Source organism: Cinclus cinclus, chromosome 6 (assembly GCF_963662255.1).
Source record: "Cinclus cinclus chromosome 6, bCinCin1.1, whole genome shotgun sequence".
Classification (NCBI taxonomy): domain Eukaryota; kingdom Metazoa; phylum Chordata; class Aves; order Passeriformes; family Cinclidae; genus Cinclus; species Cinclus cinclus.
Genome location: NC_085051.1, coordinates 48,923,050 through 48,940,415, shown reverse-complemented (window position 1 = coordinate 48,940,415; position 17,366 = coordinate 48,923,050). Strand labels below are relative to the sequence as shown.

General features: G+C 35.7%; 1 protein-coding gene across 15 annotated transcripts in view; it reads right to left on the bottom strand.

Moving 5' to 3' along the window:
• Positions 1–2,696: 2,696 nt before the first annotated feature.
• PAPOLA (poly(A) polymerase alpha) overlaps positions 2,697–17,366 on the bottom strand; it is a 43,478-nt gene continuing 28,808 nt past the window's right edge. For 3 of the 15 annotated variants that reach the window (XM_062495533.1, XM_062495536.1, XM_062495538.1), the window contains 9 exons: positions 17,073–17,182; positions 14,289–14,410; positions 13,144–13,286; positions 11,710–11,810; positions 9,047–9,267; positions 8,609–8,674; positions 6,940–7,014; positions 6,671–6,739; positions 2,697–6,056 (listed from right to left, as the gene is read on the bottom strand). In XM_062495533.1, coding sequence (XP_062351517.1) covers positions 5,874–6,056; positions 6,671–6,739; positions 6,940–7,014; positions 8,609–8,674; positions 9,047–9,267; positions 11,710–11,810; positions 13,144–13,286; positions 14,289–14,410; positions 17,073–17,182 — 1,090 coding nt within the window. In that variant the 3' untranslated portion in view covers positions 2,697–5,873. Of the gene's footprint in view, positions 6,057–6,670; positions 6,773–6,939; positions 7,015–8,447; positions 8,476–8,608; positions 8,675–9,046; positions 9,268–11,709; positions 11,811–13,143; positions 13,287–14,288; positions 14,411–17,072; positions 17,183–17,366 lie in introns of those variants that run through there. The other 12 variants (XM_062495537.1, XM_062495534.1, XM_062495535.1 and 9 more) reach the window with 12 other exon arrangements.

The following is a 17,366-nucleotide window of genomic DNA, read 5'->3' as shown; positions in this document are numbered from 1 at the left end:
AGAAAAAACCTCCAGAAGTGTAGACTTTAGGCGTGCAAGAATTTACTTAAGTAACCTCATTCAGGCAGATTAACTTCTACAAACAGAAAACAGGAATGCTAGATAGATCTTAGATAGGAAAGCAAAAAGGGCATTTGTACTTGTAAGCCATCCAGTATCTGTTTGGGCCACAATCATCATGGGGCAGTTTAAATGCATTAGCTAGTTTCTTAAATAAATAAATGCAGATTTTCTTACCTAATAAGCTGGGACTTTTATCACCTTACATCAATAATAATATTCTTCTTTATCCTTTCCCATTACATGCATGGATTCTAGCTCTTATTTAGAGACAGTAACTTATTAGAAAACCAAAGTTTAATAACATCTACACGTACCATAAAATATTTTTCCCCAACCATTACTATACCCTTAAATTTGACTTTAATACAGTTTGTAGGACATTTCTCATTCTTCATTTACTTTAAACATTGCATAGACCATAAATAGAATAGACCATAAAAATACTAAGGCAATCAAGCTATCCAGATTTGCTGATAAGACCTGTGATCCGGTTAAGTCATTAATATAATTCATAATTAAGTGTGGAAGGCAGAAAAACCTAAAGACAACATTCCAGAATTTAGCTAGAACAATAAAAATAAACCTAAACTTTATTTTTAAAAATCCTTACTTTAAATATCCAAAACACAGATGGAATATCCAGCAGTGGTTCACCATATTATCTTTATCATAAAACATGCCCTCTGAAGTTTAATATTAAAGTTTGCATTCTTTTGCTGACAGTATTAGCTGATTGATGTTTGTAGATATTTCAAATTATTAGTCTGAACTTTGTAGATCCATCAAAGTGCATCTGCTCTACCAACAAAACCAAGATGGTTTGTTTCTACTGAGCAGACACTTTACTATGATTATTAAACTAAACTCAGTTTACTGATCTGTATGCATTACTGACATTTTTCCAATATGAATACTGGATTCGAAAGAAAAGAGAACCTACTAATTATTCAGCTAATATGTGCTTTCAGACACTTCTGACTGTACCATCAAGACCTGCATAGTAAGTGATGAAATTTGGTATTATTCAGTCACAATGATGGCAGAGAGATTAATCATAGCAAAGGTACTTGACTAGTGTGTTCATAAACTAACAAATGATGCCAATATCACTACAACATGCAAAATACCTTTTGTAGAAATGCACACAACTTCAAAATAATATCTATTATGAGGATAAACATATTCTGCGTCCTCAGTAAGTATCACAGTGCTTTTTTGTGCACTTAAGTATAGGTTCTGACTCAGAATCAATATCGTGTGTTCTTGCTATGCTGAATCACTTTTGGTTATTCTAGATGCTGAAGAACCGTTTCATCTTTTACTGTTGATAAAATTCATTCTCCCATTAAGGTACATTTACTAACAATTGATATTAATACTCAGCTACCATATACTTATAGCTTCAAGTTTTAAAAAAATTCAGTTTAAGAAAAACCCAAAACAAAGAAAACCCCCACCAAAACTAAGAAATGCACTAAGAATTGCATTTAGTAAGAAGTGGCATGCACACATACTACCTACAAGGAAGCAAGGAAGCACAACTTTAGCTAGAACTCATCAATTAAAATGTCTGATTCCAATCAGTATGTCTGAAGCCATCTGTTAAACCACAGCTTATTAATGTCAATTATTTTGGCTACAACAGTAATTTTCAGCTTCTTGTTTGCAGATCCTTATGAGTCAGTGAACTTAATTCAGGAGGTTCATGATGGACAACTCAGAAAAACGAGCTACTGAAACCTACTGCCAGTAGCCTGAAAAACACTGGACAGAAATCTATGTATCTACTAGCAGATTTTTATTGGTCAGAGAAAATAAATGAATTAAAGACATAAATATCATCAGCTGTGATGAAAGGGAGATGTGATGGGAAGCATATAAAAATGATGAATCAGTTTTAAATAAGACAAGCAATTGCATGCTGTGAAAAATACATACAACAGAAAGGTTTATTGTTTTAGGCAGAGCAATTATAATATGAAGACCATAATCATCAGTGATTTTAGCAGTTAAAGAAATTTTAGTCAAAAGGAGACTACTTATTAAAGTTTCTCACATCAAGCATTTGGAGGATTGGGCTCATGCTGATACAAACATCAATCAAGTGATGCACAGCTACTTGCCATTTTTACTTTTTTTTCAGGACACGTTTAAACTACTTAACAAGAAGAGAAATAGTGCCATCTGCTGACATAAGGAATAGGCACTTACAAGAAAAGCCTGAGGTGCCAAAACTCTTACAGCCAGTGTTTTTAAAAAATGACGTTCAAATTTTTGCAGAAAATAGTGTAACCCCAAATTGTTTAGGCACATGTTTCTTCTAGTTTTGTGCACTTTTAAGAATTTAGGATGGAGAGGTGGAATGGATGTCCTTAAAATGTGTTTTTGGCAACTCTGCCCCTGCCAAAACACTGCACAATTCACAAACTTTCCCTGTAATAGCTAGAACCCAACATCCTTCTGTGTTATTTCCACTTCCTATAGCGAACATAAAAGAATGCTCACTAAATAAGCATTATTTACTATATCTCCTTTAGGCAATACCGTATTTTGCCTTAGCAGAAAATTTAAGAGCTAAGTAAGAATTAAGAAATTAAAACAAATTTAGTACATTCAGAAAAATCAGACAACCATGGGATTGTGCTGTTTTTTATTGTGTTTTCAATGGAGAAATACATCATCTGTTTACAAAATAGCTCTTGAAAAATACAAGGAGTACAGATACTATAAAACAAAGCAAACTCCAGTCATGAGACACTACGTACATCATGCGAAAGCAACAGTCTGATCTCCAGGTTATGAGAACTAGAATTAAAAAGTCACTATACAGAAAGGTTCCAAGTTTCCAGCTTGGCAAAACTTGGGTGCAGTTACATGAAACGTTTAATAAAATGAAAAAGATTTTTCCGATGTGTAAACAAAATGACAAGACTAAATTTGTGCCTGGCAATTTCGATCTAAACTCCATAGCTACACAAAATACACAGACAGCTTGTACACTTCAACTGTTAAGATATAACCTTCTTTGGGGGGTGGACGACAGCAGGCTGCACAGGGCAAGGAAAAGAGAAATATTGTATACTAGACATCTTAGACAAATGGCAAAAAAAAAAAAAACCCTTCAGTTACTGCACAGCCTAAGTAAAAGATAAGCTACACTCTGACTTTGGAGAATTAATTTAGAAGGATAAGGGGAAGAGTGTAAGTAATTTAACTTGTAACATGAAAGATGCATGTGTAATAGGATGGAGCACAATGGGAGAAGGGAGTTCATAAAACATGCTAATCAAAGTATGGGAAGTATGATTTGACATCCCACATATTTCAGACTTAAGTAATAGTAACATGAAGTTTGTTATCTACATCTGGTATTACTGTTGGTATCCCTCATGTTCCTCAAATACTGCTGTTCTTTCCCATGAGAGCTTCAGTTCTTTCAAAAGAAAAAGCTGTTACTTTTTTTAATACGACTACAAGAACAAAAAATAGGAGTAAGAGAGCTTACTAGATGTCAAGTGCTTGCTAGAAATATGATTTTTAAAATTTTGGTGTTGTTCAGTATGTAAAACTGTTTGTGATGAACTACCTAAAAATAAAAAGGTTAAAATTCTTAGGGAAAAATCTTTTTGCCTTTATTTAAAATTTTAAGCTTTTTAATGCTTATGGGACCTTTATGGAGTGTACAAAGATCATATTTAGTGATTCAAAGGCCATCAAGACAGGTGGTGTATTTCACAGGCACACAATATTTATCTGAACACTTTAGTCATGGGACGAATTTTGAATTTGTGCCTAGAGGCCACAAGGTATTACAACTAGGTAAGGGGCAGGGGGGAACCCAAATGCATACACGGCTTGTTTTTATTTTGTATAAATAACTACTGTTCTATACGGTGCACACAAGCTGAAAATATAATTTTTAAAAACCAACCAAAAACCCGCAACATTAAACGAAAAAGTTTTTCCCAAGAAATGAAAGGATAAAAAAAGGGAATAAGGAGTTCAATTAGCTCAAAAGAAAATTTACTGTTTGATTGCTGATTTGTATGCACCTTAAAACAATCCTATAAATAAAAGTAGACCACATCTTAATCGTGTCCCACCAATACCAAAACTTCCCAATTACTTCCTCAACTTGTGTCTTATGACTCCAAGATTTGACATTACATTTTTAAGACTTACTGCTGCTTGATGGCAGTTGAACTAAACATACTATACACTTTATTTTCAATGTATAGCATATGACAGAATGTCATCCAATTTGCAACTTACTACTATTGAAGAGACTCTTCAATAAAATGAAATTTTATCAGCTAAAGATCTAAAATTAGTCATACTCCAATAAAAAAGTACATAAAAGTGCATTTAAGGGATTCTTATGCCAGTTTTATCTCAATTTTGAAACAATGCATCAAACAAATTCAATCAGAATGTCAAATATGGCTACAAATAGTGTTCCATGTTTTTAAAGGCAGTAATCCTTCGAAATATTTAATGTAACTGTTGCTAACACATTAATTGTACTCCTGGCTTCACATACTAACCTGGACTTCCAATCAAGCGGCGGCTCGAGTCCAGAAAGGGAAGTGCACAACATATACCTAAATCCATTTGCGATTATGTTCTAGTCTTGCACCCTCCGTTCTCCTTTTTTTTCTAGCATTAGAAGACAACAGGTTGAGTTGGCAGATACTGTTTATGGACCCCTGAGGTGGTTTTTACCGGTTCAATCTCAATTTTATTGAATTCTTGATAACAGGAATAGGATTTGCAGGAAGAGCAGGGATATCTGAAAGGTCTGTACTGGGTGTTTTCTGAAAAGAAAATAAGTTTAGTTGCATTTTGACTTCATAAAGTATAAAAAGAAAAGTATTGTAGTAATTGGCATTAACTTTTGAAACAACGATCTTTAGAAGACTTTTTAGGAATATATGAAGATAACTGCAGATTATGAAGAGAAAAACAGGTATTTCCTTTGCCTACAGAGTCTTCACTATGGAAAATTTCTGCTAGAAACTTTGTGTGTTTTTCCTTTTCTGACAACTGCAAGAAATTAGCAAGTGCTGCGGACAAAGCTGGACGTACTAATAACTGCATTATGGTAAAACATCCACATAATACAGGTGCTTGATCAGTCACATCTACTATCTGATCTACATGTTTAGTATTTAAAAATGTCAATTCAGTGTTCAGTCTTTGCCCTTACAGACAACTGATGAAGACAAGTTCCCGATCCAAAGCGTGCGTCTTCAGAAATTTACATTCCAGACTGCTGAAAAACTCTACAGTCAAATTTCCAATTTTTCATATTGGCTCAAATTTACATGAACAAAAAGTATAACAAACTCTAAAAAGGTACTGAATAAATGTGTTAAGAATTCCACCTTGACAATAATCTGAACATTCTTTTCTCACTTAAATACCATTCAGCAAAATTATATCTAAAACAAACAGGGAAAACACAGAAAAGAAATGCTCCCAAGATTCATTTCTCACTTGCCATATATGCCTCTAAGGTTGGGGTGGGTGGGTGGGTTTTTTTAAGTATTTTCACTTCCACTGTGGCACATTATTTGCCATCCCAATAACCCAATTATTATGCAGTACATCACATAATTTCTCATAAAATATTTTTTTTACATTGTAAATGTTAAAAATTTATATAATGTACATTTCATACATGGGGAAAACTGCATTAAAATGACTGCTCTTAATTGCTGCTTTATTAAAAATGAATCAATCAAGTTAACACCTCAGTAGCAAAGCTCAAAGTAGCAAGGACCCAGGGCAAAATAGCTCTGCACCTTGCATCACCCCTGCCCCGAGTAACCTAGTTGATGCTGATTTGCAGTTCGACATGTTTCTATTTTCTGCAATATGGGCAGTGTGTTAAAGCCAACAAGAACACTGAAAAATGACAGAGAAGGCTCACCATCCTTTGTAGTTTCCAGATTACTTTTGCTAAAGTAACAACCACACAATCTGTAAAAAAGCTACAAAGCTTTATATTATCCCTCACAACAACAGACAAAATAAAATTGATGCACTTACTAAATGATCTAAAAACTTTACTGAAGCAGTTTAGAAAGTCCATATAGTGTCTACAGTGTTTTCCAATCAATTTTGCTATCTTTATTCAGTACTGCTTATACAGTTCAAAATGTCCAGTAAGAAATACCATTATTACTACTACAACAATCTCCATTTTCAACCAACAAATTCACTACACATACATTAATGATTCAAGTGTGCATAAAGTGCTTGATAGTGATATTTTAATCAGTAGAGCACTAAGAGAAGCTTAAAAATGCTACTAAAAAGCAGATGTGCTCTCTAAAAGTTGTTACAATACTAGGAACAAAAAATTAAGTGAATGGATCAGAATTCTTACTGTTTTCCAAAGGACTGCTAACACCAACTGGCTAAGGAGTGACAAGCTCACAACTTGACTCTCGTACAAAATACTAGAATCTGAATTTGCATTTCAGACATCCTCAACCTCTACCTATGTATCTTTGAGCAGCAGCTATTTAAAGCATTTGTTTCCTTGTTAGAAAGGATTATTCGGTGATGTGCAAAGCACAAAGGAATAAACTGAGCCCCTTACTTTGAAGGCACAATTCAGAAGAGCGAATCCAGCTTCGGTCAGTTTGTATGGCAAGCCATACATGTTTAGCTACAATGCACATTCAATAAGATCAATGACCATCTAAAACACAAAAATTGTGACAGTAACAACAAGTAGCTTTCCATACAATGGATTTATATTTAAAATTATATAATTATTTTTAACATCTGGAGTCATTCCAGTTTCAATTCTTTCACCACAGATTAGCACACAAACACATTGCATGGAAATATTACTAAAAACAGTACCTGAGGAGCTTGCAGAGAAGTTGTCTGAAGAGTTTCTGTTTGAGAATTAACATTCACTTCTGTCTCAATTTGCTCCTGAAAAGAAATCAAAAGCATAACCACAATTACACCACTTCCAATGAGCTACTTACATAGAACACCTAGAACTCCAAAATGCTTTACATTGTGCATATAGAGCAGAAGAAAAAATGCAGTCATCAGCGCTTGCTGCACTGACACACTTGCTTTTACGATGCAGGAATCGCCACACTGGAGAATGTTTCACTTATTAGGGATTTGACATTAACACAAGATATATCACTCATCAGTTGTCACTTGTTTAACCAATTAACACCTTTTATACAGAATCCTATAGCAAAACATTATGAATCATTTAACTCACTAAAGGCATTGTATTATCAAAGAAGATCATATGAAAAGCTACAGCATTTGCTTAAAAATTCAACAGCTTTTCCACAGCTTCTGCCATTCTGCCAGCAAACTTTTGCTGCTGCTTTAATGGGTTGAATCAGCTTTCTGAATGAGTACATGAGTGTCAAGAGACTGATTTTCAGGTACAACAGTGTGACTACAGGACTAAAGCAAGACAATGGCATGTTCTCATTTTAATAACAACAGTCTGCTAGTCCAAAGTGTACCATATAGTAAACACACCCTAAAAAAGCAATGTTTATGCTAATTTCAGAAATTTAATTCCACCATTTTCTTCCATAAATATTAAGGACAAAGTCTTAGAGGAGCCTGCCAATAAAAACTAACAGGATTACCTATGTCTTTTATAATTATCTGTGTGCATTGGATCTAATTTTGAAACGAGGATTAAGTGCTTGCATCTATTTCTGCCCTCACCTATCTGAAGTTCAGAGACATTGCAAGGTGACTGCCTAACAAGATACAATTCCTTGCTTAAGGGCGCTGAAGCTATAAACCAAAGAACTTACATTTAACTTTAAACATAAGCATAATTTCCAGTATATTCAAGAGACAACAGAATGTGCCCCATAAAAACTGCAAAATGCCAAATGGAGAGCTGTTATCATAAGGCTAAATAAAAAAAGTCTGTCACCCTTTCTGTTCACCACTAAGCAGAAAAATTGTCTCTTAATTACAAGATACTGGAGGGGCACATTGAATCTCCAAAGTTCCCTAACAGTATGCTGTAACTTAACACAGTAATTTCAATGCCAGAGAGGATCTGCTTACTACCACTTGAACATCCTTTACCTACAAAGTGAACAAAGTGGCTGCCTTTAGGATTCTCAGCCCAATGTGTAAACTCCAAGGAGAATATATAGGACAATTCTTCTTCCACTAATTAACACATCAGGTTTGGGATACAGGAAAAACATGGCATATTGACATAACCTTGATCTAATTTAACAAACTGAAATATAAATATCATGACTAATTTTTTCACCATGCATAATACCATGTGAATGACCACCAAAGAAATGACAGTCCTATGTGACTGGATTCAGGTTCAACTTCACATGGCAGCAGGCAGTGGGCTCCAATTCATCAATACTGACATAAACACTTAAAAAAAAAAGATATCATTTTGATATATTTACTGGAGAGTCTAGATATAGACACACTGTCATTCCTAGAGAGAAACACAGTAATTTTCCCCATTAATATCCACAAAATTATATAGTCTAGGCATAGATACCTTAGCTTCCATTTTTTCATGTTCATTCAAATCTATACAGCTAGTATCTTCACTTATTTCATCCTGCTGAAAAGCAAACACAGAAACTATCACAAATCATAAAATCGTATTTTCAAAATATCAACAAGAAAGTAAGATCAAAGGGTTTTAAAGAACAGAATTAGTTGTAAGACTTAGCATATTATAGGCTTATCAAAATAATTACTTTTAAGATAAGAATTTAGATTCTAAGCGTTTGTGCTAATGTAGTTTGTGCATCACATGATCAGCATAAACAACATAAAAATACTAACACCTTGGCAAGCTGATAACATCAAGCAGCAATGCAATCAGAATAGGAAATATCTGAAACTTGGAATATGAGAATCAGCACTCTGGGTGAAATGAATATTCAAAGTTTTGAACAGTGCTATGGTATGATCTCAAAATCTCAAATACCTCTTCAATTTTAATTTTCTTAGGAGACTCTTCTTTATTGGGAGAAGATGTCCTTTTCACTGCTGCGACAGGGCTAGGCATTTTTGTTGCAACATTTCCTGAACTTCTTGGTGATGGGTTTAATAGATACGCTGAGGGAACAATTCTAGAGATGGTAGGCTTTGGTGGTGGAGAAATGGCTGGCTGTGTGGCAGTTTGAGGAATGCTTTCATTTGAAGTACCTATGGACAAATAATTTAAAGATCTTCAACAAGAGGAGTTGACATAATCATTTCAGTTCAGTAACTGGTATTTTTGGTCTCTAGTCAAAATCCCTGACATCAAGCAGGCATCAAGGAAGTGGTACAGTTAATGGTGTAAGCATCATGTTTGGAACAGCAAGTGTGCACACACTGCACAGTTTAGTTTCAAGCTCATTCCTGAGCTTGACTGCACCCTCAGCAAGTTCACTGATGACACCAGGCTGAGTGGTGCAGCTGACACACTGGAGGGACGGGATGCCATCCAGAGGAACCTGGACAGGCTGGACAAGAGGGTCAATGCAAACCTCTTTAAGTTCAGTAGAGTGAGTGCAAAGTCCTGTGGCTGGGTTTTGGCAATCCCAGGCACACCCACAGGCTGGGCAGAGAAGTGACTGAGAGCAGCCCTGAGGAGAAAGACTTGGGGGCGGTGGTTGATGAAAAACTCAACATGAGCTGGCAAACGTGCTCACAGCCCAGAAAGCCAAATGTGTCCTGGATTGCAGCCAAAGGAGTGTGGGCAGCAGGTCGAGGGAGGGGATTTTCCCCCTCTGCTCTGCTCTTGTGAGACCCCACCTGGAGTGCCGTGTACAGTTCTGGTGTCCCCAATATATGAAGGGCATGGAACTGTTGGAGCAAGTCCAGAGGAGGCCATAAGGCTGATAAGAGGACTGGAGCACCTCCCCTATAAAGACAGGCTGAGAAAATTTGGGCTGGTCAGCCTGGAGAAGAAAAGGTCACATGCAGAACTCACAGCAACCTTCCAGTACCTGCAGGGAGCCTACAGGGGAGCCAAAGAGGGTTTCTTTGTCAGCAACTGCAGCGATAGGACAAAGAACAATGGGTTCAAACTGAAAGAGGGGAAGTCTGGCTTAGGCATTAGGAAGAAATTATTTTGTGGGATGTAATGGGACACTGTAACAGGTTGTCTAGGGAGGTTTTAGATGCTCTGACCCTGGCAGCGTTCAAAGCCAGGTCAGTTAAGGCCTTGAACAGACTGGTCTAGTGGGAAGTATCCCTGCCCATTACAGGAGGGGTTGGGGTTAGATGATCTTTTAGGTCCATTTCAAGCCCTTTACACATGACCCTGAGAAAGAATTCCTGTACCAGACACAGGGTATCCATGGCAATGATACTCTGCTTAGCCTAATTAACCCTGCTTAAGGCAGGCTATATGAGCCCAGACAGAGCTCTGTATAACATGGCTGTAGTAGTTGTGAGACCTGAAGAAATTTTACTGCTTCTGTACTTGGTCATATACATGCATTGCCAAGACTGCATTAAATCAAATCGAAGAGCAACCTGATACTCCCTTTTTCACTCAAAAATGAAGTTTATCACTTCTTAGGCTTAGATTACCCAGTGACAAGTATGAAGTCATCACAGAGCATCAAATAAAGAATTTATATCATATATATCCTTCTGAAAAATGCTCCATATGACAAAGCTCTATCTCATCAATTGCCTACCTCAAACCAACAAGCGCACATAGGGAGATGCTCCAGGATGAGAAAAAATACATTGAGGAAATTTTTCATTAACAACTATCTGGTGATTAACATTTTGATTAACCAAAATATAAGAATGAACAACTTCTGATATGCTTCCAAATTCAAAAAAACAGTCACACCATTTAAGCTCCATTTAGTGCTCATGGACAAACTTACTCACATTGATGCACCTGTGACATGATAAAAATCAGAGAGAAGTAAGACTAAACCATGCCACACATCAAGAGTGAAATGAGAGATTTCATTTTGAAAGGCTAACCAGTCACTCCCCTTTTCCATCTATTTCTGACTTGCTCCTTGTACACAGCTAAAGCTCCATCAAAAAAGAAGAGTAGCTGATTCTAAGAGATGATTTGCACAAGATGCTTTTATTCTTGGACTAGAGTGTCGAATTTTTAAATTCTTTTTAAGCAAAGTGTACTTTTTCTTGCAGAAAATGGTGGATAAAGTCAGCACATACAGTGGGACATGTCTGAACACACATAAGGAACATGTGTTTCTGCTTGCATCTAACTCTTTTGCATTCTCACAAATCACAATACTGTACATACAGTACAGAACCACCTTGAGTTTAACTAAAAAATAAATTAAAAATAAAAATTGTTCTTCCAGCTTTAGATAGTTTTTTCCTCATTTAGCTAACCAAACTACAGACCTACATTAGGTCATTAGAACACTGCTGCTATTGCAAATGGCAAATAAAAATCTCTAATAATAAAAGAAATTAACATCACAGCCAATGTTCCTCTGTGATTTTCTGAATCCTTAATACATTACTGAACTATGTGTATGAAGGAGAATACATTACAGCATGTATTAAGTAAAGACTAGAAGACTCAAGCTGGAAGAAAAACTGCCACATAAACATTACCAAAAATTCAACAGAAACAATATGCTATGCCATTTTCCTTACCCCCTGAGCTTTCACTGGAATTTATTTGTGGCACAGTGACTTCAGAAGCCTGTGTGTTGGTCACAGATGATGCTGTTACAGCTGGCGCAGGACTGCTTCTGCTAAAAAGAGAAAAATTATTAAATGCTATGAAGACATTAGTAAAGTTATGGTTTTACATGATCTGCCTTTCATCACATCATAGGTGTTACCAGTAATCACAGCTGGAATTTTACCTACATTACAGAGCAGAACTTATGTCAGTAAAATGGTAAAAGTGAGCATTGGCAATCTACTATCAAACTCAAGCAATGGAAGCTATTTCAAACATTTAATTTAAATCACTCTATGACAGCTTTGAGACCAGGAAAATACTGTATTTGAAAGACAGGCAAAAATTAAGGCAGTGTCCATCCAAATAATGTGCACAGGAAAACACCAACTATTTACTGCAGGATGAAACAGAACTAGCGTAGGACAAGAACAAAAAGTTTGTTTTTAATTTACACACACTTTTACAATCATGATTTCAGCCTAAAATCATCCTGAACAAAAGTCTGGGGCTTCAAGTGACCATCCACAAAAATGGTCCCTGGTTCATCTTCAAGAAATTGAGAAGTACTGTGTGCCTAAAATCAGCCAAGGGCAATTTCCACTTCATCTGTGACATCCTAGGTTAACACAGACTTATTTCAATAGCACACATAGCAGCATCAGCTACTGTTAACCATTTCCCAAGGAAGACTAACTAAAAAACCATTTGTCAAAAAGACTAAGTTCAGTATTTCACCCTACACAACATCCTATAATATATGTGTAATACTGCTTAACTCTAAGAGATTGACGATAAACTTCCACGTGTATCAAAGAGACAAATATGAGACTCCTCAAAGAAGAGAGTGCACTCATTTATTGGGGCAAACTTAAGTTAACCTTGAGTTAAGGCAGGAAAAGACTTAATACAAATAGTATTAAGAAAACGTTAATATATACACTTTGAAACAACAGTGGGAAATTATGTTCCTAAGCTTAATTTGCATAAGTATCATCACTAACAGCAGCAGCATTACTGATTTCCCAGACAGAAAATCTAAACCTTTCTACTGTCTCACACTTGGATCCAAAACTCACAAAATACTTCTTCACCCTCAAAACTATCTGCTCACTACTTCTCATAGCCTCCTCCTGCAGGGCCCAAGTTTTTCTATCGTTGCGTTTTTCTAAGCATTTTTACCCGACTTTATAATTCCTCGTCTCAAGTCCAGTGCCATGCTCCCTATCCCCCAAATTTTGCTCTAGTGCTTAAACTGAAATAAGAGTGTTTACAATCTCCATCCAATTTGGAATATTCCCACCTTGGTAACAGTGGTATCACATGTGTGCAGTATTTGCCATGTGTTTAACACAAGTAATTCAGGTAGAGAGAGCAGCAACAAGACTGAAAGTCTTCATTACCCCTGAGAACTTCCGGAACTGTTCAATGGACTTGTCTTCATAGCACTGGTAGGCGAAGGCACAGACGTGCTGTTATCACTGTCCATAGACAAGTCTAGGCTGCTGTCATTCAGAGCTGTCAACCTGATACCTTCTGTCGAGTGCTGCAAGCCACAAGGCAAAGGAAAATTCTGTTAGGCTAATTAAAGCTTTAAAAATCAACAGAAATTCAAGTTATTTCAAAATGCGAACTAAAATGGACAATTTTCAAATCCTTTTACATGTAAATAATTCACTATCCTCTCACTACAAGCAATTACATTTTCATATTCACAACTCTGGTACAGATTTGTCTGAATCAACCATGTCCAAAAACAAACTGTTCAAACTGTTATTGTGTTTAACGACTTTATTTTCAGCTTCATTTCAAATTTCCTTGGTCTTGTGGACTTTGAAATACTTACATGAACTTTAAATTAACCAATGTACATCAAAAACTGATGCACATAAAGAGTTTAAAGAGGATTTGAACCTAGTCCATGGAGAAGAGAAACCCTTTTCTGACACAGTACTACTACTTTAAGAGATGTATATTTACATTGTTCTCTGAATCAGATCTACACTTGATGTCAATAAACACTTCCTAGTACTTCAAACAGCATTCAATATAAAGCAGCTATAGAAATACAGCGTGCTATTCAACTATACTTAAAATAGAATATGTAGCGGAGGCTTAGCTATGAAAAAATCCAAGCAAACCTGTACTGCTCTCAGATAAAGCTAATACAAAGCAGCAGGGATTTTAAAACAGCCTGAATTGTTCAAATCAGAGTTCCACCCATTTTTCCTGTCTCCACCAAAATTAAACAATAATCCAATGCAGCATCTTTATTAAAAATTAATGCTACCATTCTCATATGGCCACAGGTAAACTATCCAGTCAGACAAAAGACTATCCACTTTGCTGATATTCTGAGAAATGTATTAGATTTAGTGTTCCTAATAATACTGCTACACTCAAATGAGATCATTTACAGATAAAATTAGTATCTCAAAATGTGATTAGTAAACTGAAAAATCTAAGTAAACCTAAATTAGTAAATCAAAAAATCAAAAACTTGAGAGCAACAGCATTTTCATTGCTCTCAAACAATTGGGAAGTTTACCTTTTTCTTTTTCTGAAGCACGTGATTAGGTAGCAGTTGATGAAGTTGCCTACGTTTCACATGCCTTGCAGCAATCTTCATATCCATCTCAAACATCTTGCTGTTTATTGCTTGCCTATAAACTACAAAATTAGAATAACATGAAGACATACTGAAGCATTCGGCAAAGTCCACTTACTTGCCCAGGCAGAAACATTTTGCATTTCAGAGCACTTATTACCCTCAAGAAAAAGAATAATGTTTCCTTGCTCTGGAGGAAGAAAGGGAACTGCCTACCATGCCAGCACTGATAATACAAACACAAACATTAGTTTGAAAACAGGTGACCTGTTTTTCCAAGAAAAATGTCTTGCATCTGCACAGTTCTCTGTATTTTTAACAAGTTTTAACTGTAAGAGCTCTGAAGCAAACGCTTCCTTTTGTCTCAAAGGGACTAAAGATAGAAATAAAATTTCCTCCTAAGAATTATGGCATTTACATAAAATCATTTTCTTTGCAGGTGATTTTATTTATCCAGCTTCTGAAACAAATGGGTTTTAATTCAGGAGTTAAGTGCTCTTATACCACCTAATGTATTAAAATTACTCTGGCAACTCACACACCACTGCATTTTTATACAAAAGTAATTTATGTTCGGATTTTTTCTGGTTTTGTTGGATTTTTTTGTTGCTTTGGGTTTTGTATGGGTTGGGTTTTTTTATTTATTTATTTTGTACAGTCTTTTTGGTGGTTTTGGTTGGTTGGTTTTTGTTTCTTTTAAGTTTGTCTAGTATAACAAGTTATTTCTCTTCACCTCAGAACATCTGCTTCTTGTAAGACACCTTGGTAAGCGCTAGTACAAGAACTGTGCTGGAACCTAGGATGCTAAACAAGGAATTCTTTCACACTGACTGTCTCCACAACATTGAACAAAAGCTGGAAGAGATGTATGAATTAAAAATGGTTCTGTAGCTCAAATACAAAAATTCAAGAGGTAACTCCCTTATTCATTGTCTACTCTATAAACATGAGGGAATCTCATTGAATAGGCTGGGAACAGGCAATTAAAAAGATGTTAAGAGAGAGGAACAAAAAGACCTCAATGAAGACTGAGTATTAAAGTGAGTACCACACTACTTGGTATTGAAGAAACTCATAAAGCCTCTCTGTAAAACATTATAAAGTAGCTAAAGTAGAAGCACGTTCAATGAAACCAGACATGGTTAAAGCATTCCATATTCCTGACATTAGGTCTCAAAGTTTCCATACAAGGAAAACCTAGATCACTCTTCATGTCTCTTCCTCCCCTTGCTCCCACTAAAAAGCAAGCTATTCTTTAATTTCATCGTGGAAAATAGTTACTTTTGATAGAAGCTTAGGATCTTTTCCAAAAGATAGGGCAAAGAAGTCTTTAGGATGCACTAAAAACAGTGAAGGCAGACACACACTAATTTCAGATAACCAAAAAAACCCATAACACACAAACAGAAATTGTTGACTAGATTGTTACTTCTGGAAGCATATTCATAAATCAAAAACTCTGCATCACAGTTCGTAAGGATCTTGATGAAATGCTACTACTATATAATAATATAAGTGCATATATTTAGACAAACTTCAGGATACATAGTGTAAATAAACCACATCAAAAATTCCAAGTGCAAGTTTTAGTCTTTTCATATCAAAAATCTATGACAAGTATACTACTGAAATATCTGTTTATAAACAATGAAAGACCTGAGAAACTAACTTCTGAATTCCTTCACTCCTTCAAAGCAGCAGTCAAGGCATTGTCTTTTCTAAATTCTCAAAAGTTAGAATGATGTTCCTATAGTTACTATACTTTCATCACTAATAATTACAAGAAATACTTCAACTATCAAGAAAAACATGCCCCTCTGCAGCTATACATGACAATAAACAACTTGAAACCTTGGCATAATTTATAAATATGCCTATATATTTATGCATTCGCAGGTGTGAGGTGGAAAGGGGGGGGGGGGGGGGTCAAGGTGTTCAATTCCCTTGCTTCCTCAGACTGAGTCTCAGAAATTCTGAGACCACAACTGCATTAGGTAACACTTGAACTTATTCCTTCAAGCCTGTAATCACAGAATACTTGAGCCTCAACAGTTGCTTGTTTAAAAAAAATCACAATTTATAAATTTATTAGATAAATCTGTCAAAGCTACTGTTCCTGATAATCGGATGTCACACTCCACAGCCATTACCAATTCTTTACTTACAAAATTTCCTATGTGTGTACTAAGGTATTTCTGTGAATCGAAAAGTAAACACCAGAAAGTCAAAAAGCTCTCTTCCACTGAGTGTGGGACATGAAAGTACAGGTTACTGAATCAATTATCTAGCATGAAACATCACGGAGTAAAAGATGTGGTGTTAACCCACTGATAAATTTAGTTCCACCAAGTAACAAGATATTTCAACTACACTCAAAATTGAGGTTAAGCTTGCTTGCTCACATAGGATAACTAATTAATCTGCTTAATGAAGGTAACAAAATAATGTACAACACTTTTAGTGAGATCTGCTAGATCTGTGTATAGTTTTTATCACTTTTAATGAGAACAAAGTGAAAGTGCTTAGTCTGAAGGGTTTAGGAGCATTAACCCTCATTGAAAGTGTTTTTCATTAAATAAAACCCCTAACTCCTCAGGTGAAACCATCTATGTAGATACAATTCTATTAACATTATGAGTATTATGAATTAGGACTACGTTTTGAGCAAAGTCAGTAAATTCAACAAGTTTATTAATACCAGAACACCTAGAAAGCAAAACTCACCTGTGTCTGTAAAAGACTGAATGTCGTAGGTAAGATCAACACTTAAATTTTCAGAGTTTTCAGTTTTCTTAAACACCAACCCAATCACCCACATTGTACGGTATTCTTCCCTGGAAAAATTTATGTTAAAAAGTCACATAATGCTGACAGAAATAAATATCTTACTAAGTTATTTGTTGCAATAAACAGCAGTTGTACTTTTCAGCTCCAGTAGCAACAGGAAACCGGACATAGAAAGGCAAAAGCCAAAGCTGACTAACAATATTCCTTTTTCATTAACAATATAAAGGTCAT